A 25,746-nucleotide genomic window follows, 5' to 3' on the forward strand; every position below is an offset into this window, starting at 1 on the left:
GCCCCACTTTGGGAGCCGTGGGTAATTTGGTGGAACTGAGGAGAGGTGGAAGGTGGGAGCCCTGCCCCTCCCAGGGAATGATCAGAGGCAGCTCAGCGCAGGGCCCACCCTTCCGTGACCCGTAATCTAGTTTCTGTCCAGGAGTGGGTTTTATTGACTGTAGAGCTGCAGTGGAGTCGCACTTAATTCCATTATGCGCCTGTGAGGGCGGGACGGGGACCAGCCCGGGAGGCTCTGCCCAGAGAAACTCTCTGTAATTACTCACATGCGTCTGGCACTTGGGAGATGAGCTCGGGCAGCCGTGGACACTGAGGAGATCGGTGGAGACCGTGGCCCTCTCTCCCTGCCTGTCTGTGGCTGGATCCCCCCACATGTCATCTCATTCCAGCTCTGACGCTTCTGGTCTCTGCCTCAGTCCTCCAGATCTGTGCCTCTTTCTCTCCACCACCAGAGAGACCCCAGTAAAACTGACTCTTAACATTGACCTCTCATTCCTAAAAAGTGAGGGGCAATGTAGGCTTCCAATAAGAAAGAACAGAACAGAAACCAAAGAAGACAGAATTACCTTTCTCGTGTCCCCTTGGTGAGGAGATGCTCTTGCATAGGATTATATGCCGAAACTTCAGTTAACGTTGAGAACATTCTGGCACTCAGAAACCTGGCCACCCTCCCAGCTCCACGGTTCTGTCCACCAGCACAGCCTACTGACAGATAACCCGTGTTCCTGAGGGCACTGTCAGAAAACACACACACATACGGGTATGTGCAAGTGAATTAGCACAGCTTCCTGAATAATGCCTTCTGCACCACCAGCGTAGTTTAACTTGCATTGATTGCTTGGATACCAACGGCAGAGGGCTGCAAAGGACCGAAGAGAGCTTTGGGGTCAACCGGCCTTGGTTTTAGTGCTGCTCTCCTCCTTACTGGGGCCTTCAGAGGCTTCTCTGAGCCTCCCTTGCCTTGTCCATGCGAAAGCCCTCAGCAGATACTCCTGAGTCACTTCAGGACCTCAGGAGACACCGCTGCCTTCTTTTCTTCTCCACCACCCTGTGCACGGCTGAATTTGCTCCACGTCTTCTCACAAGACTTTCAGGACTGAGCGATTTCCTGGCCAAGAAGCAAAAACAGAATCGTCCCATTTCCCAATGGATTCAAATGAAAACTGGTAATAAAATCAGGTACCACTGCAGAAGACACTGGAGAAGAACCAAGCTGGGTCTTTGAGGAGTCTCGCATGTGAAGCGGCACACGTTGGGCTGTGTCAAGGTCACTTGCGTCTTATCATTATCACTTTGAGAGCACGTACTGTCTGACCTGCTGGGTGTTTTATTGGGAAAATGATTTTTCTCTGTGTCAAGTGTTTCTGCACTAGTGCTTTTGGCTTAGTAATAAACACGCGAGGCCTTTTGTTGGGGAAAAAAAAAGACATAGCTGCCTAAAGATGCATATGGTCAACCGAAGATGCCAGGTCACCTCTGCATGTAACCCCACATCTGTTTGGTCCCTGTGATGAGAGGAGGGTCCCTGGGCAGGGCCGTCACCTGGTGGCATGTAACCTGAGCATGACAACTGAGTGCAATGCATGAAGGTCTCTCCTGTTGTCTCCGGAGATCTGGAAGCCAAGGAGCAGCCCGCTTGGTGTCCAGCCCAAATCCACATGCACCCTGGGACTGTGGGGCTCCTGGCTCAGCCCTGTCTTTGAGCCTGTCCACCATCAGACACAGAGGTGAAGGAACCAGCGTTCATACCAGGCACTGCACGAGGCCCAGTCCCATGTATCACATCATTTCAGCCCCGCGGCATCAACTCCAAGGAGGGAGGGAGGAGAGGCTTGTGGCATGTCTTCCCGGGCAGGCCCACTGGAATCCTCTCACATTATTTTCTCATTTAATCCTCATGCCAGCACTGGGGTGTGGATATTATTCTTCCTGATTTATAGACAAGGAGATGAAGGTTCCGGCAGGCCGCAGTGCACAAGGCCCTGAGTGGCAGAGCAGGAATATGAACTAAGGTCCCTTCCTGTTGTGCATCTCTAAGGAGCAGAAGCGCCCAGGAGACTTCCTCGTGGAGAAGGTGGGGGCAGTCATCTCACTGGGCTTCCACGCCCGTGTTCCTGGGCTCCATACTTCTTGCTGGCGCAGGGCCCTGCTGCAGGCCCCACGGCTCATCTCCTTGGGCTCCAGCTCAGGATCTCCTCAGCCCTTCTGAGCAAGGAAAACAGTCTGGGAGCCTTTTACTCTTGCCACTAAGTAGAGTCACTTTGGTGATAGGCTACCAAGCACTCGCCTTGACGTTGCTACAAGGGGAGCCGAAATAAGCTGGAGCGCTCGGTGTAATAAATACTGATGATTTCTATTAACAGAGAGGCAATTACTGGGCCCTGGGAATCTGGGGCACGCAGCCCTAGGGACGACAGAAGAAGAAGAATCGTTTCGATAATTAAATGAGAGCAGAACAAGGCTTTGGCTGGGCTCTGTTCTCCTGGACTGATTAAGAACCTGCTGCTCTTCCTGTCCATGCTGATGGTTTCTTTCTGCCCAGGATGTCCTTGCCTGGCCCTGGGACTAGGAAGAGGAGATCCTACCAACTCTGGGTGGAACAGCCAGAGGGCTCCTCTCTAGCTAGCTGTCTTACACTAATACACGAACCCTGAATTCGCAAAAGCTATTCTGAGCTCTCTGCCTTTTCCCTGGGCCCCAGCTCCCGGCAGAAGCCCCCAACAGACCAAGCCTACAGCTGCTGGAGGAGAAAAATGGAGCAAACCGCTGATGGCCCAGCCTTGTGCCTGCCCCCCTAGCTTGACACCTCTCCAACATCAGGGGACACCATCTTGCTCCTTTCAGGGAGCCTGAGCCTGGTGCTTTGCCCTGGTCTCCAGACTGTGGCCCCCTGCCCTGCTGAGGCTCATGGACTGGTCGAACTCATCACGAGTCCCTCCTTACCATGAGTCTTGAAGGTGCCCTTTATTGAGAGCCGGCACATGCCAGGCACATACACACAGTATCTCATTTCATCTTTACAACTCTGCTAAGAATTCATTCTTGTCTTCTCTTTAAGATAAGAACACTGAGCTTTGAGGGACTAACATGTCCAGAGTTACTGGCAGGGACGGTACTGGGACTCGAAGCTTCGATGTCTCCGTGCTGTGCTCTTTCAGTTGTCGTCATGGTCTTCCACCTGGAGAGGTGGCGTTTATTTAGGAACAGAGCGGGACTCACACCACCTCTGATCAAGAGAGGACAAAAAGGCCCATGAGACTTGAAATCATCGTAGAAAAATGTAACAGAAATTGATGAGGTGGTTTTATGCCTGTTCTGTATAGACCAAGAAAAAAGTTGACTTCAGCAGGTTCTAGATTAGATCAACCACACAAATGCAAGGTGGTGCCGTTTCCTTGCTCTTAAAGTGGGATCATTTATGTTCATAATCCAACTGCATAGGCTCCTCTCTCAGAGAAGACAATGGCACCCCACTCCAGTACTCTAGCCTGGAAAATCCCATGGGCAGAGGAGCCTGGTAGGCTGCAGTCCACGGGGTCGCTAAGAGTCAGACACGACTGAGTGACTTCACTTTCACTTTTCACTTTCATGCATTGGAGAAGGAAATGGCAACCCACTCCAATGTTCTTGCCTGGAGAATCCCAGGGACGGGGGAGCCTTGGTGGGCTGCCGTCTCTGGGGTCACACAGAGTCGGACACGACTAAAGTGACTTAGCAGCAGCAGCAGCAGGTTCCTCTCTAAAGCCACCCCCCATCTTGACACGTTGCCCCCCAACCTCAGAGAAGCAGAACAAGAGGGATCCGTGCTGACTCGCCTCACCCTCAGGTTGGCCCCTCTTGGCTACCATGCAGAGAGTGTTAGGTTTATTGCCCAAATGAAAAACTTGACTAAAGTCACTTAAGTGGCAAGTTTCTGCCAAGGTTTGCATTTCTGAGCTCTCATGGGTGGATGCCAAGCCTCTTAGAGGGGGCTGCCTGCTCTCCTTATCGCCACTGTACATTCTTGTGGCCGTGTTTTTTGTTTGTTTGTTTAGACTTACTATTTTTTTTTTTTTTTCCTTTGGACATGCCTCATGGTTGGAGGACTTTAGTCCCCCAACCAGGAATCAAACCCATACCTCCTGCAGTGGAAGTGCAGTCTTAACCACTAAACCACCAGGAAAATACCATGACTATGTTTAAGTATGTTGAAACTGGGTGACTCTCATGATCGGCTTAGTGTGAAAGTCCCCCAGCTCCAAGCTCTTTCAGGAATGGGCATCACTGTCTGGAAGAGCAAGTGCAATCTTCTTTTCTAAGGTTTTTTCTGTTTGTTTTTTTAAGAATAATAGAGGCTTCATCCACCCAGATTGAATTAGTTTTGGTCGGGTCCAGAGGAAGGGCTGTGTGACCTTGAGCGGCATTAACAACTGAGAATGCTGTGGTCCTGACCCAGTCACCCCCAGGATGTCCTCTGGAGGGGTGGCAGACAGAGCCTATTTCACTGTATTCAGAGGTGGGTCTGGGCAAAGGTGGCCCAGTGTCCCCATTTCCAAGAACCTGTCAGGACTGATTTCCAAAAATCCTTTTCTGGGCAGAGTGATCATCTCAGGGCGAACAGTTGATGACTGATGGATGCAGGTTAGGTCTCATGGTGGGTTCCATATGAACACGTGAATGACTCTGCAAATCCATCCCCTCCCCAAAACACCATTGGCCTTGTCCTGCCGGTACGTCATTTAGGCCATCTTCCTAAAATCAGACAGAAATAATATTTTTTTTCCTTTTCTAATGATTTTTTAAAAACTTATTTGGCTGTGCTGGGTCTTAGTTGTGGCACGTGGGGTCTTTAATCTTTGCTGCAGTGTGCAAGATCTTCAGTTACGGCGTGTGGGCTCTCAGTTACGGCGTGTGGGCTCTAGTTCCCTGACCAGGGATGGAACCTGGGCCTTGGCATTGGGAGTGAGGAGTCTTAGCCACTGGACCACCAGGGAAGTCCTGAAAGTAGTATTTCTTGAAGTATATATGGTGGTCCTCATCTTACAGATGAGGAAACTGAGGCCCAGAGGAGCAAGGAGGTGACGGAGCAAATTAAGAAGCATCGCTGGGGTCCTAAACCAGGACCGAAGCTCCTTCCACAGGGATGAGGCGCAGGACGGATGTGGAGCAGGGCCGGTGGTGCCTGCTGTGTGGCTGGCGAGGCCTGGGTGTTTACTCCACTTCCCAGGCCACTGGTGGCGCGGTCTGGGGGGTGCTGATACGTCCGCATGGAGGGGACAGGCAGGAAAGATGGCTGAGATGGGAGCCTGAGGGACAGGGTGTGGCCGTCTGTCACTTCTCTCCCTGTCCTCATCTCCTTCTCTTGTCAGTAACTCGTCCTTTCACATACAAACCCCAGGGGCAGGCTCACAAGGAGAACGGCTCGTTAGAGGAAGGAAACCGGGAAGCTTCCAGAGACGGTGTTGGTGTGGCCGCCTGTGTGTTTTCACGCTGGTCCAGGTGTGAGGTTTCATGCCGTAATTCCAGTCCCGCTCCTCATGTGCAGAGACAAGTAGCAAACCCCCCAGCTGCCTGGCCCCCGCCCAGTGGATATCAGGTGCCAGGGCCTTGCAGCAGCTTTGTCTGCAGCTGTTGCATCAGAAGCAGTCTGGATAATTGCTCTCTTCAAACGAGAGGGTGGATGGGGATATAGCACAGGTGCTATTATTATTTATTGGAAAGATGAGTAATATTTACTGGCGTTTAATCGGGGTTTCTTTGCATGTTTGATTCCTGTTCCTAGTCAGCCAGTCTGGTCAGGAGAGACTGTCTCTAACTCCAACACATCCTGCGCTTGGAGGCCAGCCCTGGGGTATCTGGATGGTGCAGTGACCAGCGCAGCCAAGGAGCCCAGCCAGCACCAGCCAGCTCATGGGAGGGCCCGCCCTTCCCGTCACTGTCACCGCAGTGACCCTCACAGAGGTCTGACTCCTCCAGCCCGCCCAGTTAGTGCTGGGGCCCCCTGGCACATTCTGCATTGTGTGCAGTGCTGATGTTCAGCCGTTAGCACTCACCACCAATCCCTGATGACAGGCAAGGGGAAGCCCAGCCCCATGGCTTCACAGTATCTCCATTCAGGTTATTTTTAAACAGCTTTTTGCTGTGCCCATGGGTTGAACGATGCTGTGTTTGCAGCCAAGTGTTGGGGTCACAACAGACCGAGAGGAAAGGACAGTAACAGCTGTACGTTCGTTTAAATGTTTGCAAAATGTACATTTGGTTTACTCCCTGGGCCCAGTGTTCACACCTGTAACCCTGGCTCGAAGAGACAGTTTTAAGGCAAAACTGTACTTTTTTCTTGAGGCAAGGCCCATGAGGCCCTGCAGAGCCCCTGCAGAGCCTCCACTGTCCTCAGGACTGATCAGGCTGAAGGTCTGCGCCAGTGAGGCAAAGCTGGAAGGTGGGAGAGGCTAGGAGAGCCCCACAGCCACAGCCCCCATTTGCACGCATCAGGGACCCGACTCCGACCCTGTGGCACCATCTGAGTTGCGTCTCAGATGACTGTCCTGTGGCCAGTCCAATTCAGTCAGCATCCAGGCATAATTTCTGGCCCCCTGCACACCCTCACCCCCCAGCAGAACAGATGCTCACCCGTGGCCATTATTAGGAAGGAAGCACCTCTGAGAGAATGTACCCCAGCATCCAGCTTTCTGGGCCCTGTCCCAGCCTCAAAAAGGCCCGGGCCTTCTGGAGCCCGTTTCCCATAGGAGGGAACCAGGACCTACAGCTTCTGCCACACCTTCTCCCCTTTCTGCCCAGCAGAGCCTCAAGCCTCGTGTTTACCGGCTGAAAGTGACAGGTGATCTCTTGGTTGGTTCAGGAGACACAGGGCTGGCGGTAACTGTTCCACTTGGCTGGTTGCTTCTTACATTTTCTTCAGCTAAACTTTCCTGAGGGAGTCCAGTGTGTAAGGCCGTCATGATACTGATTACTGCTAGTCTCACTCACTCAGAGCAGCTTTCTCGAAATACAATTCACACATCAAAACAACCCATCCTTTTTGAAGTGTGCGGTTTGATGGGTTTTAGCCCGTTAACAATTGTGAATCCGTCACAGCAATCGAATTGTAGGGCGTTCCCGTCATCCAAGGAAACCCTGTACCTCTTGGCTGTCCCCCCCACCCCCATTTCCCCGCAGCCTCTGGCAACCGGAAACACACTTTTTGTCTCTGTGGATTTGCCTGTTCTGGACAAGTCATATAAACGCAAGCGTACACCGTGTGCTCTCTGATTAACTGGCTTCTTCCACTTGGCACAGTGTTTCCAAGGTTCATCTGTGTTGTTGCAGGTGTCAGAACTTCATTCCTTTTTACTGCCAAATAATATTCCATTGTATGGATGTGCCACATTTTGTTTATTCATCTTTCAGCTGACGGACATTGAGATTATTTCCACTTTGCAGCTGCTATGAATAATCCTGCTCTGAACGTTCATGCACAAGTTTCTGTGTGAATGTATGTTTTCAGTTCTCTTGGGCACATACCTAGGAGTGGAATTGCTGGGTCATATGGTAACTCGACATTTAACAATCTGAGGAACTCCCAAACCGCTTTCCAAAGTGACTGGACCATTTTACAATCCCCCCAGCAATGTGTTCTCTGGATACTCGCAACTAAGTATCCAGAGACTTAGTTGCGTAAGACTGGTATCAATCTACAACTTAAATTAAGGGCACTGAGGCTCAGGATAAGAAACTTGCCTGTTCCTTTCAAAGGCCAAGCTCTTCCCTCTGTGACTGGTTGCCAAGTATTAACCCTATATCCTCAGAGGACAGCTGTGTTCTTATGCCTGCACCACCCTATGAGAAACCTTTATGTTACAGGACGTGTCAGGAAATGCTGCGTTTCTGGCCTTCACTCCTTTTGGGTTTGTTGTTCTGCAAGGAAACAAGAGGGTCCACTTCATTAAATGGTGAGTATCTTCATTTCCAAAACAGGCTTTTTACCCCTCACCAGCTGGGGAGGGCTGTGGTTCCCATGTCCTTTGTCTGTGAGTGGGCGAGTTCTGGTTCTGAACCCTCTCCTAAGCCTTGCGTCCGTAATGGTAACTGGTGAAGGTAGTGGTCTCTTCTAGGGATCCTGTTCTTCCAAAGGGGTGTTCCTGAGAGCCATCAGCCTCTCCAGAGAAAGGGTGTGGATACTTGGTTCCTGTGTAGGATGAGGTCTAGATAGCTGGAGCCAGTGTCAGGGAAGCAAAGTTCCCATGAGAACCGAGTCCTTGGGACTGACCTCCACTGGGGGCAATAGCATCTCAGGGAGGGTCACTTCTTACCCACTCTCCTAACAAAGGAGGGCTTGCAGTGACCCCTGGGGCAGACAGAAGTTACCCTGGTGCTCTGCGCAACACTCTCCTCAGACTGAACCTCTCAGGGGGCACTGCCTATGGAAACAGATGCAGCTGTCTCCCATCCCTTCTCAGGGCTTAGGGGTCCTCGACCTCCAGGAGTCACATGCCTCCTCTTTGTCCCCTCCCACTCCCGTCTCCAGCAGGCAGGAGCCCCTACTGCCGCTGCCCTGACTGCTTCCTCCCTGCTCATCTGCCGGGGTCTGTTCTGCGGCAGGGCTCTATGAGCTGAAGCCACAGACTCTGGTTTGTTGATGGACACGTGGCTCTCCAAGAGAATCTTTCTCGGGTGCATGCAGACACCGTGCAGCCTCATCAGACCATGCTGCACATTCTCCTCGGCCCCTGCGACCCCTGAACCTCCCTTTAGGCTGCCAGGTCTGAGCTGGTCCGCTCCTCAGGGGCTTGGACAAGCAGCTTTCCTTGGCCCAGCAGGGCTAGCCACAGAAGCCTGCTCCTGGCTTATCCCCTTGGCCTTCTCCAGAAGAGCTGGTGGGAAACCCGAGGACAGAGCTCTCCCTGGCGAGCTTTCTGCCGGGGTTGCTACAGGCCAGACACCCCCTTTCCAACCCTCGTGACTTTTGTGAAGCTTGGAGACACAGTCATCATGAGAGTGCTCGTGAAACTGCTCCCCAGATGTGCCCAGTCAGGCCGCGTTCCCCAGAAAACCCCTTCCCAGGGTGGGCCTGCTGCACTGCGCTAACTGGGGTACACCCCAACACTCCCGTTTGCCCGACCTTCCCAAGTTGGCCTCACTCACTGCACTCTCTAGGTGAAGATGGTGAGGGTTTGGGGTCTTCTGTCCAACCAGATCTTTTCAGACATTGAGCAGTCAGGCACCGCTCTCCTCGTGAGGGGCACTTGCCACGTGGAGCCTCTGGGTGGTCTGACGTTCCCAGAGCACCCGCATCCTGGCCACACTCCGACCAGGCCAGCTGTCACGAGGCAACTGGTAGGGAACATTTTAGCTAAAAACATGGAGGACTCGCCTGTTACCAGGGCCGGTGGTCCCTAAAGGACCCTCACCCTCCAGAAGCCCTCCTGCACCTCTCCAGGCTGCCCCAGACCCTTTTCCTTCTCTGGCTTCTCTCACAGCCCACTTCTTCAGGAAGTCTCTTCATCTCTCTCAACGTCAGAGTCACAGATGTAAACTTCAATCTGACTCCCAACAGAAAATTTTCTACTTTCCTACCTTGCTTGTTGAAGCCGAGATGATCCATGTGCTTGTTTATGTTATCAGTCGATTGATAAGTACGGTATTCTGTACGTGTATGAGTGGTGGATTGCCTGGGAGGGAGTCTCATAGGGAAGGAACCCCACGTGGCTCGTATGAGCTCGGAACTGGTGGTCAGTGGTGCGAGCTCTCATCCTGACCCGGCCGTGGCTTCCAGGGAACAAGTGGCCTTCCTCTGCCCCGCAAGTTCTGTCTGGGAGTAAGCCGGGTACACTGTTCTCACCACCTTTCTGCTGCCGTTCTAGGATGTTGAGGAAAGCTCCCTAGAAATCGCAAAGAGGAAGAAGCCAAGTGGAGGCAGATATGCATGGTCAGACCTCCCTGCGCGGGGAGAGGGTAGAAAAATAAAGACTCTGCCCCAGTGAGGTAGGAGGGGGCCTTCGGGCTCCACAGGGAAGCTGTCAGGCAGATCAGTGGAAGGGAAGTTGAGGCCTCGGTCGATGCAGAGGCCTGGTCCTCTGGCTCTCAGGGACAACCACCTAAGCTAAGACCCTGGACCGTTTTCCCACTTTGTAAATGTCACCAAGGCTGAGAGCAGGATGTGGAGGTGAGGTCGAAGCTGTGCCATGTACAGTAACCATGTCACTTCTTCTGATTTGTGTCTGTCCTGCGGGCGATGTACCCCAGTATCCTGTTTGCCTCTTTTACTGCAGCCATTCACTGGGCTGGTGGCTTCAAGGATTTTTCTACACAAACCCCTAAGCCCCTTTCCTGGTCAGTACGCTGCATGACTGTTCCATGTAATCTGTCCTCTCTCTGGTATGTTGCCCTGCCCCCTCCCCGAGATCGTCTGACATTTGTCTGCATTAAACTGCATTCTCCATCCAGTGGCACCGTCACCTGAAAGACTCAGCTCCCTCAGAACCCAGTTGCATTGTTTCTCATTATTTGCTGTATCTTGAACTTTGGCCTCATCAGCTACCTGTGGCACCTTACATTTGACAGTCCCACCTAGATAATGCACCTGTGTTATGAACCAAATCCTGAAATGGCCCAGGACCACTACCTAGACTCACTGCCCGTGCAGACATTTCCCTTTTACAGCCACTGTTGATGAGCCCGAAATCCTCCTATCACCCTATTATGATAGTGTGATTGACCAGAAACTGTGGGTTGAACTGTTTCAGCGACTGCTCTCTAAGGCCCCTGCGCTGCTGTCTTGTTTCGGTTCTAATTTTGGCTAAAACTGTGTCTGTGCCTGGAGCCCCTTCCAGTCAGGGTGGGCTGTGCATCTACGAGACTTAGCTGTCAACAGGCGGCCCACGGCGAGCTGACAGGCGCTCTCTTTGTGCTTCTAGGAATGAGGTGACCAAGCTGAAATTTGAAGGAAAGACCTTTTATTTATACGTAAGTCAGAAAGAGGTGAGTGCTAGTTTCCTTCTCTTCAGGGAGGGCTGGGGCTGAACCAAGGTGGTCCACCAAGGTAGAGCTAAGCCCCCCTGCAGGCTAAGTCAGGACCAAGGGCAAGATATGGAGGTAAGGAATGGAGGTGGCTAGGCCCTGGAACACAGGGACTTTGGCAGGGACGCTGGTGACCCCTAAGGTTCCATACCTCCAGAAAGTACAAAGTAAGATTCTTTTGCTTCCATATGAAAATTCCAGGAAGATAATAAATACCCCCAAAAAGAAGAAGAAAATTCCAGATGAGAGTGCCACTTTCTCTGGGGAGGGCTCGTCTTGTTCACGCTAGGCCAGCGGAGACTCACTCCGACGGGACCTGACTGCCAGGTGTGCCCTTGCACACTGACCTGAGCTCTGCCCGTGGGTGCTGAGGCTTCTCTCCCCACCTGAAGCCGATCCCTGGGAGCGGCAGGGAACCCTCAGACAGCCCCAGGGTCAGTGTCCTGGCCCACTTCACCCTTTGCGTCTCCATCCACACTCAGCTGTTCCTATGTGGGATTTTTTGTAGGAAAAGAAAATTATTCTCACATATTTTGCTCCAACTCCAGAAGCCTGCAAGCACCTCTGGAAATGTGGAATCGAGAACCAAGCCTTCTACAAGTGAGTGGATACCTGGGGTGGGGACTGCCTTGATCAGGGCCAGAGTCAGAGAATCAACTTTTAGAGCAGTGATGGGCAGGAAACCAAGAAACTGACAAAGGCGAACACGAGATGACAAAGCTGAGCTTCCTTATAAAACCCAGAGTCCTTTCCAGGTGACTGTACCAGCTGGAGGGTCAAAGCTGAGGTCTGGGAGAGTGCCTCAGCAGAGCTGCCCAAGGGGTCTGTCTACCTTGTGATGTCCCTGGACAGCCGCCCGCACCGCACCGCCCCCCTCCCCCATCCCCCGTGGCAGAGCACTTCTGTGTCTTCCTAGGGGAAGGCTTGGGCCAGAGAAAGTCCATGGATATCTGACTGTAAGCTAGCCCTGTGGAGCCATTCAGAGGCCTGGGTGGCCCAGAATACAACAACTCCATGAAGGAACGGGCACAACCCAGAACAGTTTGCTAAGTCTTGGAGAGACTCTGGGGCCCACTCACCAGTGGGTGGCCTGGTGCTGAGCTGCAGTGGAGGCCCAGCCCTTCCTGGCATGTCACTGACAGAGATGTTGCCGGCGACAGGCCAAGCGCCCGGGAGCCCGGCGTTGGGGTAGCTGGAGGGAGCAAGGACTTGTCTGTTACTGAGATACCAGCTTAGAGCACAGCTTACCAAATGATTTTGTAAAGTTATACTGAGGCTTTTGTGCCCAGTTTTAAGAAAGTGGTTATAAAAGCATCAGGAAGCAAAGAAATAGCCCATCAACAAACTGTGGTGATGCCAGAAAAAGTATGTTTCACTAAAACTCTTGGTCTTGTTTTTAAAACAGAATGTAGTGATTTATCCCGTAATAAGCTGCATCTTGATCACAACAACAAAGACAGGATGTGTAGTACATTTCTCCTCTGACAGGCCATAGTTCTCCCTGTCAGGGGAAGGGGGCTGGAGGGGGTCAGGGGGCCCCATCCTCCCCACTCCAAGGACTCTGCTGCCTGCTGTGGGATGTCTCCTCCCTGTTACCAGGGCCCCAGAGGCTGTTCCTTGGGCAGGTTTTCTGAGCTGTGTAATAACTTCTGTGCATTTGATACCAGAACTGGGGGGAGGAACTGAATTGACAGCCTGAACTCTCACCTGAGTGGGCTTCTTTCCTCTCATGGAGAAGGCATGTGGAAGACTTTCATGTGGTCCCGTTTCCCTCCTATTCAATCCCTGGCTGTCCAAGGAAAGCCAGGACAACATCTCACCATTGTTTTTAGAGGCCTGCCTTTGCTTTTCCTTCTGTGCCATGGTCTGAACCTGTGACCAAACTCAGTTTCTGAGTCTTTCATGAATAGATCTCCACACCCTGACAGCACCCACAGCGGAAACCAGGGCTGCTTGCCACTGTTTTCCATTGACTACTAATTAAGTATTAAAAGCCTGGTCCGATCCCCACTTATGCCCAGTCTCTATCAAGAGCCACTCTGGCCTCACTCAGCATCTGCCATGCACTCAGATCCCTGCTTTGTGTCTGGCCTAGGGTTTTACAAGGTGCTGGCTGGGTCAGACTCAAGAACGTGCTCAGATAAAAATGTAACTACATATCTGACACGTATTAAATATTTTGAAGCAAAAAAAAAAAAAAAAAAGAATGTGCTTAGGCAGGAGGGCAGGTAGGCTCAGAGGCTCGTGGAGCCCTGACACAGGTGGGGATGGTGTCCCCAGGAACTGCTGTTCCTGGATATAGGGACGCCTCCCTAAATGTTCACTGACCGCTCAGGACAGAGGCTTTGGACCAGATGGGTTCCCAGCTGGGTTAGCACGACATGCACCCAGGGCGTGTTGTGGGTGGAGCTGGGTCTTAGGAGATTCAATCTGGGGAGCTCTGCCCAAGCTTCCTTGTCCAAGTGTGAGAGGACTAAAGAGGTCACAGAGGTCACTCAAGAGGATAGATAGGCTGTCCACAGCCTGGGCAGCAGTGTTAGTAGGTATTCTGAGAGAGGGCGAATGGGTCCGAGTTCAAATAAATGGTGGAACTTGTGCTAAGGTTCAGCTAGTTTCATTTCAGGGCTTTTCAGAGTCTCTAAAGTGATACCACACTGAAGGCTCTCTCCAAGGAGGAGACAGAATAGGAAGGCAGACTCTCCTCTCTTCTCCAACCACAGTTACCCAGATATCCACATGGACTCTCAGATGCTGGGTCTGGAACGGACTCCTGAGGTCAAGCAGTCCCAGCTCCACTATTTTATAGAGAAGACTGGGAGAGGAAAGAGACACCGCCCAGGGCACACTGCTAACAGAGGCCTGGCTGAGATTCAGCGGGTGGCATTCTTTTACTCGGCCAGCCCCTGGCCCTAATGTTTATTCTTTCGGTCCCCCTGGGGAGCCCCAGCCAGCACTCCCGAGGAGCCTGTACCCTCCTGATATGGAAGCAGGTTGCAGCCTGCCCGCCCCCAGCACTGAGGCCGTGAGTGTGGCCCTCAGGGGCTGAAGGAGAGTCAGAGACAAGTGGGGCTGTGAAGGGCCTTTTCCCAAAGGGTTTCCTCAAGTAGCCTTTGAAGGAGCTGGGGATGCGCTGCCTTAGGCGCTAAGGCCTCGCAGGCCATCTGTCACACTGGACTTTGCCTTGCTGCAGGCTGGAGAAGTCAAGCCAAGTGCGCACAGTGTCCAGCAGCAATTTATTCTTTAAAGGGAGCCGGTTCCGATACAGGTAAATAGTGACAGTAAGTAACCACTACGGACCTATTTTCAGACCCTTCCCTGGAGCACAGTGGCTCAGTGGTCCTTACCCTTGAGAACAGAGATGCTGGGAACCTCCAGAAAAGCCTGTGGTTTCCATCCGGTTCTCCTATCTCCTAACCCTTTGACTATTTCCTTCTCTGCAGCTGTTTGCCTGTAGGGCTTGACAATATGTATCTTCTCCTCCTGCTCTTACAAAAGCAGCAAAATAAGAACTGTAACAGTGATGCCTCTCATTTTTGTCTAAAGATCTTTTTTTGAGGCAATATTTTTGGAACATGCTGGACAATGAAGAATCATTCTTTAAATGAGAACGGAAGATCCCAAAGTCTCCAGATAGAGAGCAGTCAGGATGCCTTAGGGCTCTTTACCCCCACAAGCAAGCCCTTCTCAGTGGCCTGAACATTGGGATGGGGTAGGCCAAAAAGGCTACTTCCCAGTGCAGCCAGTTATCTGAGATCTTAGAGAGGAGCGCGTCCTGGAACACTGTCTCACTTCCTGCTGCGTGTTTTATTTTACTACTTACAGCGGCCGAGTTGCGAAAGAAGTAATGGAGTCCAGTGCCAAGATCAAGCGGGAGCCGCCAGAAATACACAGGTAGGCTGCCAGGGGCTTACCCCCAGCCAGGTCCCAGATCAGATCTCAGGATCTTAAGTTGAGCGCTATAAAGATTCTGGCCATGACAGCTCCCAAACCAGGCAGGAGACTGAAGAGACCAGTCTCGGCCAAAGGCCTGGGGAACAGGCTGACCCTGGTTCCCTGAGCCCTGATGGAGAATGAGGGCAGGTGGGTGAATGGAGCCAAGACAATACATGGGACCCAGGAGCCGCCTTCCTGGGTAATTCTCTGCGTCATCCCAAGTCCTCAAATTAGTCACAGACCTCAGAGGACACGCCCAAGCAGCAAGATTTCATGGGTTTTGTAAACAATCCATGAAAGGAAGTCAGTCACACTAGGTCTGAAATAGTTTCAGGATCCAAGTGTAAATCAGGCATGTCCAGGAGTCCATCTCCTAGAACCTGACGAAACCCGGGGAGAAGACGATTGGCTAAGAGGGCTGGGGTTGCCGCCAGCCTGACCTCTGCGAATGGGAGAGGTCATTACTCCTGCCTTCACTCGGAGCCACAGCCACCAGCAGCCCCTGTGGGAAGTCGGGGGAGGCTGCAGAATCGGTCTTAGGCACATTTTTAGGAGTGCCGCATATCCTGGGCTCTACCCCCCTGACAGTCCTGCCCAGGGACTGGTGGCACCGTTGCCACACTAAAGAAAGGTTCTGGTGGGTCTGGGATGTTAGGAGGTTGACAGGTTTGAAGTAGTGTCTCTGGCTGGGATCCAGGGACTAAAGGCGATAATGATTCTAAAAAACAAAACACAACACAGCCAGGCAATTCTATGTAACTAGAATAGTCAACTCTACATCTGTCTGTGCACTGAGTCAAACAGTTCTCTTTTTCTTTAACCTCAGAGCGGGGATGGTCCCCAGCCGCAGCTGTCCCTCCATAACCCACGGCCCAAGGCTGAGCAGCGTCCCCAGGACCCGCAGGAGAGCTGTTCACATCTCCATCATGGAAGGTGAGCCCGAGCTCTGGAGGTGACCCAGGGTCCCTCCACGTTGCAGGCTTTCACTTGTGTTCCAGATCTGATACCCAGTCTCTACAGCCTAAAGGACCAAAGTGGGTGAGGCAGTTCAGCAGGAAGTGAAAGCCCGTTCGCGTGGTCCTGAGGCATTCCAGTAGCTGCCACCACCTCTCCTTTTTAGAAATCTGTCCTCTCGGTGGAGGCGGGAAGAAAGACAAAGTCTATGTATCTTCACCAAACCAGACACCCCAGAAGCTGAGGCTGACACTCTTCCAGTCTCTGGACTGTTAATACTGTGAGGAGACTCTAGGACTCTTGCTGTCAGCTGTGGTCACTGACCCGGGCTGCCCCACAGGCCTGATACGGGTATAAAGTTGAGTGCTTTCCTTCCCGAAGATGACATTTTATAGGGCCTCAGGGGGTGTCAAGGAACAGGGCACAGAATATGACTGCTTCATACCTCTCTGTCCTGGAGGCTGGGGAGGGAAGGCCCTCTGCCCTTTCTGTGGGAACAGTGTTTGTTAATGAAAATGGAGAATCCCTTAGGTTAGGAAGGACACTGTTCTGCTGCTCCTCTGGGAGGATCCCTGGCTTGTGCTTAGAATTTAATGATGTGTCAGTGACTGCATCACCCGAGTATGGCGCAAAACTACAAATAGGCTAGGGGTTAAGAGCCCTGGCCGGGCAGCCACCATCAGCTGCCTTAATTATGGGAGTACCATAGTGCTCCATTTGTAAAACTCCATGCGGCTGTGAAGAAGCTGGTGTATGTGCGAGTACTTTATTATTTTATGATTTTGGGGGTGAGTACTTTATTATTTTATGATTTTTGGTGGCGCCAGATCTTCCTTGTTGCGTGCGGGCTTTCTCCAGTTGTGGCGGTGCTCGAGCTTCTCCGTATGGTGGTCTCCTGTTGTGGATGGAGCACAGGTTTAGTTGCTCCGAGGCATGTGGGGTCTTCCCGGACAAGGGATCAAACCCATGGCCCCTGCATTGGCAGGCGGATTCTCAAGCACTGGACCACCAGGGAAGTCCCTGTGCAAGTAAAGAGATGGAAGCACTGACTGGGAGCAGCGAGCATGGTGCAGAGAGCCCTGGTCCGGACAGAAAGCTGAGGTCAGCTCCTGTGCGTTTTCTGGGACAGCTTGCTTAACCTGAGCCTGTTGGCCCCACTCTAGTGGGGGATGGGTGTCGTGGGTGGGGTGGCCTTGTAAACTACCAAGCAGGTATGGAATTACTGAGTTCTGGCTGTCATCAGACACTGCCCCCAGGTTTTCCCTATCTGACTCTAGTGGAGAACTGAGCCCGGCTCTTATTCTGGGGTGTGCATCTCAGCAAAGCGGAACGTCTTCTCATCTTTTGAGGATACATATCTTCCTCCCCTCTCTGAGGCCCTTCTTGCCATCAGGTCCATCCCAGGACTCCCGCAGGAAGTCGGGACAGCTGTCCTCCCAGAGAGAAGGGTCACCCCCAGGGGGAGCTGGCACTGATACAGGTATCACAGAGCAGCCTTGGGCATTACTGCTCCCCAGTATAGGGAAGAATATCAAGAAAACCAGCATTCCCAGAAGAGGGAAGACTGGGGCCATCCAGGTGGGGATACAGGTCATCGGGAGTAGCTGCAAGCAGGGTTAGCAACACCCCAGGGGTGGGGACACTGTTCTCAGGCTTCCCCAAGACGAGCAATGGGGCCGCCTCAGCTCCCGGCCAGCGCTGGCTATGCCTTCAGCCTCCTCCCATCGTAGCAGCAGTAAGCTCCTCACCATCCAAAAGTCACCTGAGCTTGCAAAATGGCCAAGGAGGATGCAGAGGGCAGAGGCCACACGAAAGCCGTTAGAGCAGAGAACCCCTCTCCCCCCAAGGCCAGGGCCTGGCCTCAAAAGCTCAGCCTCAGAACTTGACACCTGGCAGATGACAGCCCAGCAGGCCTCTGTCCCAGTGCTTCTCCCCAAGCCGCCCTGCTCCTCACAGCCTGGGCCCCAGGCTGCCTACAGCCAAGCACAGCCTTCATCCCCACCCGGGGCCCACTTAGACCCAGGAGGGAGCAGGCAGCTCAGAACTGCCCCCAGTGGGAATAAACTCACAGGCAGAATGAAAGTCAGTGTGAGAAGAGGCAGATGGACCTCCACCTTGGAAAAAATACAAGACTTCAGCAGTTAAGTGGCTCTTATCAGTGTGTGCGTGCGTGCTAAGTCGCTTCAGTCGTGTCCGACTCTCTGTGACCCTATGGACCATGGCCTGCCAGGCTCCTCTGTCCATGGGATTCTCCATAAGAATACTGGAGTGGGTTGCCATTTCCTTCTCCAGAGGATCTTCCTGACCCAGGGATCGAACCCATGTCTCTCATGTCTCCTGCATTGGCACTGGTTCTTTACCACCAGCGCCACCTGGGAAGCCCAGACAGTAAATGGCTTCTTAAACAGAGTAGAAGAGAGGTATGAGCCATGTGCTTAGTCACTCAGTGACGTCTGACCCTCTGCAACCTCATGGACTGGCGCCCGACCCAGGGATCGAACCCACATCTCTTGTGTTTCCTGCACTGGCAGGCAGACTCTCTATCACTGTGCCACCTAGGAAGTACAGGGGTCATGAAGCCTAGTGAAATAAAGAATGGATCATTTCAGGAGGAGGAGTTCAGCTGCATCATCTCTGAGGGCAGGTTTTGCCTTTAAAGCCCCCTAACATGGCTGATCCCCACTGTCCACCCAACCAGGCAGGGAAGGGTGGGAGGGACGTGACGGGGGCCTCAGAGGAAGGGCACAAACCAGCACAACTCCCAGGAAGTTATGGACATTTGACTGGGTTCATGCTCCATCAGGGGTTGTCTTTCCTGCAGTCCATACACCATATAAATTGTTATCACAGAAACCATTTGCCTTTTCCAGGGGAAAGTTTTGTTTTTCTCCAAAAATGGGGGTAAACAGCAAAAACATTAATGTAACATTGCAGTTTGAATGAAACCATGTAATCTCACAGAACTGAAACCTTTAAACAGAAGCCTGCACTGGTTGGCCCTGCCCTCTGCTCTCAGGGATGCCAAGATAACACATTAGCACAGGCCTGACCCAGAGAGGTATGTCCATTCCTGTCACTCACTGTACCCCCGGGGGCACCAGTCAGCAACCAGACTGCATAGAGCCCAGCAGAGGAGAGGGCCCATTTCCAGCCGCAGAGCCCCCTCCTCACACATCAGAGCCTCACACCATAAGGCCCCCTGCCTCTGTGGCTTCACATCCTGGGTTTTCTGGGGCAGTCCCGCTTCCTCTACCCTCTGGCATCACCTCTACCCTCTCAGTCCCTAACCCTCTGAGAGGCCTGGGGCCCTGATAACGGGCCTCAGGGAACCAGCTCTACGGGCTGGGAAAACATTACTTTTTATGGGTCTAAGTGCTTCTAACTGAATCCAGGGCCCTGATAAGCTTGGCCTCTCAGAGCCACTCTGCTGTCTCCAGCACAGGAGGCACTGCGAAGAGGCTGCCGTGGCGTGTGATCAGTGAAAAAGCCTGCGTCCCTGGTTGGGTTTCCATCCGTGCCCCCTGTACCTTCTCTTCCTGGCTGGTCCCATGAGGAGACCAGCTGGTTTCCGCTGAAGACGTGCCTGCCTTCCTGGGCCACCATGGGGAAGAGCCTGATTAAGATTCACACGCGAGTCCGAGTTCAGCTCCGGCTGACTAATCACTGCCTCCGGCCCCTGAGCGTGCGCATCCTGAGGCTGGGGCCTCGGCTTCAGGGGAGGCTCCTGACCGCTGTGCCCCCCAGCCCGCTGGGAGCCGACTCCAGGCAAGGCAATCAGCTGGAGCGCCTCCAAGGTAAAGAGACACCCTCTGTCTTGCTGTACCGCCCACCTGAGCCATCCCAGAACAACAGGCTTGAGGCGGGTGATGATTTCTACTGAAACCTGAAGCTCTGTACAGGACTAACGTGGCATAGGAGTGATGATTTAAGATCACCTTACAGGTGGATCTGAGAGTGGGTGGCCATTCCCTTCTCCAGGGAGTGAACCTGGGTCTCCTGCATTGCAGGTGGAATCTTTACTGTCTGAGCCACCAGGGAAGCCTGCTGTTGGGGGAATAGAAACTAATATTTACTGAATAATTCTGTCTGTCGGGTGCTCTCCTTAGGGAAAAAACGCATGCGTAGCCAGTATCTTGCTCACTGAGAGCACCAACAACTCACGGTGACGTGGCTTCTGCGGCCTCTCTGACTGTGCTTTCTCATGTCACGGCCTTTGCCTCTCACCTTCCCCAGCAAGCTCAGAGCTGAATTGTAGGCCAAGCTGAGATTGCAGTGAAGTGGCTTCTGGCAGCTAATCTGGTCATATGCTGGAAAAATCTGCCATCAGAGCTGTCCTTGTGAGGTGCAAGGGAGAGGAGGTTCCCGAGAACAGAGAGTCACAAGAGGATCTGGGAAAGGAGCTGAGCCAGCATCACGTGCAGTCAGGGCCTGAAAAGGCTTCTGTTCTATCAGGAACCCACTTCACACTCGCAGGCACGTGTTTCTCAGGTTACACGTGCAGTGGGGGCAGAAGCGGGGAAGAGAGAGCAGAGGAACATCGAGGGCGCTGCAACAAGGGACAGGCTCTTAATTCTACCTTATTTCATGACGGTTTCTTGGGCAACTTAAATCTAAGGCAGGTGCAGGCTGTTCACTTAATTCATCCTGGCCCGCTGTTCCGCTCCCCGGAATCCAGCTGGATGGTCGTCAGCACCGTGGAATAGAAAGATGCTAGGACGCTACCATCGCCTTTGCCAGTCACAACCAACCACATGACTCTGGAAAGTTGTATAACCTCTTGCCCTCTCTACTTCATGAAGAATGTTGAAAGATAAAAGTGCATTGAAATGTTTAAAACATTATACAGATTTAAGAGTTTAGAGCATAGGGACAAAGGAAATACAGCCAGGACCATGAAGCTTCTGAAAGCAGGAGCTGAGAGCTGTGGCAAGTACACTAATGGCGATGTGATGGGGAGCAGAGGCGGAGAACGGGGGCCGCCATCTGCCCCACGCACCCCAGACACTCGTTCATTCCTCTGGTGGACCTGTAACTGTGCACATGCTGAGAACAGCTGAAGCAGCCTGGGCAGGCAGGCGGCCTGGCTGCAACTGGCTACCCTACAAGGAAGCTAACGGAGATGAGACACACTGCTTCTGAAAGGTGACTGGCACCTTTTAAAAGAAGCTAACCCTGAGCCAGAAAACTCCCTAAGCAGCCCTGGTTAGGTCAGACCTTTACTACTTGGGAATCTGGTTCAGTCTGGGGCAGTCAAGGTCAATTTCAGAGCAATAGAAAGGGACAAGCTTCTCTTGATGTGGACCACAAAGGTAGGGAGAGCCACTCCGGCAGCACCAGTATGTCCAGGAGTGGGAAATGCAGACACTGAACCTGAAACAAGAAGCCTTTTTCTTGGGAGCTCGGTGACAGGGAGCACGGTAACAGGGTGCTCGGCCAGTCTGAGTCCACATCCTCAGGCCTGGGTGGCGGCTGTTTGGTTGAGGGAAGTAACCAGTTTCTGTTTTTCCCTACCAGAGCTTAAGCTCTGGAAAGTGAGAAATGTTCTGAGAAAGAGAATAATGAGCAGTTTTAGGGCCAGAAGACCCTTCCTCCAGACAAACGTGAGAATTTCCCACTGGTCCTCTTCTCAGAGACCAGTCTATACTCCAGGCTGACTCCCCTGGTTTCACCTATTCTGGTCGGCTCATTCGAAGGTGAAAAGAGAGGGCGAGCACTTAGGAAGAGCAGGTTGGGTTTTCACCCCACTCTAGGTCAGTACAGCTAAGAGTGGAGGCTGAAGAGACTGACAGCAACTGCAGAAGTCCAAAAGATGAGCTCACGAGTTCAAGGAGCAGTGTGTTCGGGTGTCAGGACACTCAGCTCCAGAACAGGTAACTGATGAGGCCCCATTGGGCAAAACAGTCTCCTCTTCATTCCTGCCTCTCAAGACCCTCAGCTCCCTGAACCAAGACCCCAGCTCTGGGTCAGAGATAGTTTGCAATTCTCTTTCAGGTTGGGCTGAGCCAGGACACCAAAGGCAGGAAAGGCAGAATCTGTAATGACTATGGCCAAAACTATAAGCAAAGAGAGGAAAAAAAACAGAAACTTACAGCCAGTGACACCCTGATTCCTGCTGCTTCTCTGGTCCTACTCTTGATGCATCAAAACAGAGAGCAGGGGCGACGGCAGCTGGTCATGTGGGGCTGCAGAGGGGCTTCCGAAGACTTCAGTGACCAAACGGAACGGGGCTGCCTCCACCACACAAAGCGCGCGCCGGTACACAAAGGCCTGCTCACTTCCCCTTTGTCTTTCTAGGCCTCGAGTCCCTGCGGGACAGCGCCCACTCCACCCCAGTACGTGCCTCCTCCCACGGGGACACATTCCTGCCTCACTCGAGAAGCAGCCGGGCAGACAGCAACGAGCGAGTTGCCGTGATCGCGGACGAGGCTTACAGCCCTGCGGACAGCGTGCTGCCCACCCCTGTGGCCGAGCACAGCCTAGAGCTGATGCTGCTCTCCCGGCAGATCAACGGGGCGACCTGCAGCATCGAGGAGGAGAAGGAGTCTGAGGCCAGCACCCCGACTGCCGCCGAGCTGGAGGCCCTTGGGGGCGAGCTGAGGGCCCTGTGTCAGGGGCACGGCAGGCCGGAGGAGGAACAGGTGAATAAGTTTGTTTTAAGTGTCCTCCGTTTGCTCCTTGTGACCATGGGACTCCTCTTTGTTTTGCTCCTCCTCCTGATCATCCTTACTGAGTCTGACCTTGACATTGCCTTTTTCCGCGATATCCGCCAGACCCCCGAGTTTGAACAATTCCACTATCAATACTTTTGTCCCCTCAGGCGATGGTTTGCCTGCAAAATCCGCTCAGTGGTGAGCCTGCTCATTGACACCTGAGAAGGCATGAATCCTCCCAATAACTAGCCAGGTGGACCAAGGAGCCCGGCTACCCGTTCCCAGCAATGGGGCCCATCGCGGAACCATCGGCACATGTTCCAAGTCCTCTTCTCATGACTCAGAAAGTCCACAGCCTAGGAGGGTCGTTTCCCAGAAGAAGAAAGGGGCTAGGCACACGCCTTGTCTAAACTAACTGGGAAAACTCATTTCCTTCAGAGGTTCTCTCAAGAAAGGCTCAGCAACTCCGTTTCTCATCCTCCCAATTTGCAGGATAATTTTTGGTTCTGAATTTTGATTTTTCATAGATGTGTATTATTTTGAAGATATCAAAAATAATTTATTTTGTTATTACTGATTCTCACGGTAGTGTCACCCAGCAGACGAGACACTAGACTAGAGGGCTGTCGTCGGCTGTACCGCAGGAGCTTCCCTGCTGAGGCCCAGCAGCCTCATCACTGCAGCCTCAGCGCGGCAGGTCAGGGGCCTGGACAATGGGGACTGTCTAGGTTTTCTTCCCAGACAGAGCTTTTAAAAAACAAAGTAAACATCCATGTAGAACGATTAAATGGAACGTTGCTTCTTATGACAGTCTGAGTTGGATTTTGTTTTCCTTTTCTTTCTTTCAAATCTGAGCAGAGTGGGGATCTGAAACGACCACTGCTACGGCAGCTAGAGCAGCAGGGGTGGGGTAAGTCTGTCCCCTTAGACTAGATCCTAGGGAGCACCACCACGAGTTCTGTATAATGAACTTAGACTCCTGTGACTTTTTCTAAGGACCTCAAGACTTTCACAGTGCTCCAGAAGCAGTAGGTGAATTCAGTGGCACCAGGGGTAGACAGCACTGTCAGACGCTGGACTAAGTACGGTTAACAGAAACCAGAGCTGAGGTACCGGAGAGACTGTTGAGATCACACAGCAGTAAACTTATTTTGTACACCCCTCGCCCCCTAGAAAAGACTATTTCAATTTATATTTTAACAAAATATTATTTTCTTATCAATTCACCTTTTGTTTTTACTTTATGGAGTAAGAAAAATAGAGCCTGATGAACTTAAAAGATGCAAGAAAGAAACTGATCCTGAGAATGAAAAGCTTCAGAAAATAGAATTCCAAGATCAACCAAACAGCCTTAGAAGGGACCAGGAAAAGAATCTCTTTAAATAAGAGTTCTAACAGATGCCTCCAAAAGAAGGTGAACGTGGCAGAGACCAACACTTAGCTGTAGAAACACTGCCCCCTAGGGTCGTCATCTGCACCAGGAAGACGAAAGCTGTAGGAAAACGCTGGCTGTCCTGGCTGGGAGCCGTGGAAGCAGGCGGAAGTGTGAAGGGCGAGTGTGGGGTCCGCGGCCCAAGCTCCACAACACTTACAGCCGCTCACACACAAGAACTTGTTTTCATCTCAGGGAGAGAGTTCCAAGTCACGTGGGCTGGAGGGCGTGGGCAGGGCGGCCCGTGGACAGACTGCGGGCGCAGGACAGAGACGCACGTGCAGGTCTGCTTTGAGGTGGCAGAACCGTATCCATGTACAGAATATAACAGCCATGGAATAAACAGAGTTCTTTTTTAAGGTGGGTATTTATTACAGAATTTTAAACGCCCTTTTATCTAGACCAAGGGTCGGCAAACTTCTTCTGTAAAGTGCCAGGTAGTAAATATTTTTAAATTTTGGTTTTGAAGGCCATACTCTGTGGCAACTACTCTACTCTGCTGTCTGAGCACAAAAACAGCCACAGGTAATACATAAAGGAGCAAGGCTCTGTTCCAATAGAATGTTTATTTATAAAAACAGATGGTGAGTTTCAATTTGGCCCACAGGCCAGAATTTGCCAACCCCAATCTAGACAACAGAACTGTTTCTTAGCAGTGTGTGAGCAGGAGGGCCAGCTCTGCTGTGATTTCTAACAGGTAAAGATCCAGGATCATTTCCCAGTAGAGACGCTGGGCTTGCTTGTTTAAAGGGTGCTCGAACAACCAACCAGCAAAGAGATGCCTGATGCCACGATGAGCAAGATCAAGTACTGTAATGCTAATACAGCCAGAATCGAAGCCTGGAAGAGAAGAGCCTGTCTGACCATTTCCATACCAGCAACAATTTGGGCAGAATTACAAACATCTGTTTTCCAAGTGACAAGACAAAAACTGAGGGAGATCCGAGTAAAGATTAGGGATCACTCAGAACCAGATAGCCACTGCCACTTGTCATCTACACAGGAAAGGCTTTACTAGCAGAGGACTTGAGTGAAAAGTAGACTCAAAGAGGACAAGGCTGTCAGGAGACACGGGGCTGGTTTTACCCTGGATATCTACTGTCTTATGCAACATAGCAGATTACCTTTTAGTGTAGTGTTCCTACCTCAGTCTGTAGAATATGGTGTTTCTATGCAGTGAGTGATAGCCTCGACTCTGACCTTTCATATTCACATTAACGGAAGATGCAGTATTGCATATCTTGGTATGTTACTTGTATCTAGAGTTCCAACGGTACAATAGTCCACACCACTTCCAACAGCGGGATTTGCTCTCTGAACAGAAACTTGTGGGTTATATTTTTCCTGAGCTTATCCTACCTACAAAATACAGATAGAAAAGTCTCCTTCAATTTGCTTTTCACATAATGCTTGAATAACAAACCTCCTCTGTTAGTGACTAGTCTTTTTTGCTATCTCCCCCATCATCAAAAGTTGTTCACGTTTTTTAACCTAGCTTTACTGTGTTCCACTATGTCTATTTTCTCTCAAAATTAGTTTGATCTCATTGTAGAAAAAGCAATGGTTTCCATAGCTTCATCTATCAGAGGAAATAAACTTACTGAAGAATAGTGTACTGCATCTTTAAGCAGTAGAAGGTAAACTACCTGCAAATGTGAATTTCTTAGTTTCATTAAAATATATATAGTTGTTAACCTTTTGTGTGCCAAAAATTCTAAGTTACATTTTCCTTCAAAGCAATGTACTTTTTTCTACATATGCAGTATGTAGTTAGCATAAAATC

The 25,746-nt window shown here is 51.7% G+C and overlaps 1 protein-coding gene across 7 annotated transcripts in view; it reads left to right on the plus strand.

The window, feature by feature from the left end:
* FRMD5 (FERM domain containing 5) overlaps positions 1–25,445 on the plus strand; it is a 320,737-nt gene extending 295,292 nt beyond the window's left edge. For 3 of the 7 annotated variants that reach the window (XM_044933415.2, XM_006076159.4, XM_044933416.2), the window contains 7 exons: positions 7,839–7,927; positions 10,892–10,955; positions 11,503–11,594; positions 14,185–14,259; positions 14,817–14,885; positions 15,754–15,860; positions 22,176–23,336. In XM_044933415.2, the coding sequence (XP_044789350.1) occupies positions 7,839–7,927; positions 10,892–10,955; positions 11,503–11,594; positions 14,185–14,259; positions 14,817–14,885; positions 15,754–15,860; positions 22,176–22,753 (1,074 nt within the window). In that variant the 3' untranslated portion in view covers positions 22,754–23,336. Of the gene's footprint in view, positions 1–7,838; positions 7,928–10,891; positions 10,956–11,502; positions 11,595–14,184; positions 14,260–14,816; positions 14,886–15,753; positions 15,861–22,175; positions 23,337–23,389 lie in introns of those variants that run through there. The other 4 variants (XM_044933418.2, XM_006076160.4, XM_025271796.3 and 1 more) reach the window with 3 other exon arrangements.
* The last annotated feature ends 301 nt before the right edge of the window (positions 25,446–25,746 follow it).

The sequence above is a fragment of the Bubalus bubalis genome, chromosome 20 (genome assembly GCF_019923935.1).
Source record: "Bubalus bubalis isolate 160015118507 breed Murrah chromosome 20, NDDB_SH_1, whole genome shotgun sequence".
Classification (NCBI taxonomy): Eukaryota; Metazoa; Chordata; class Mammalia; order Artiodactyla; family Bovidae; genus Bubalus; species Bubalus bubalis.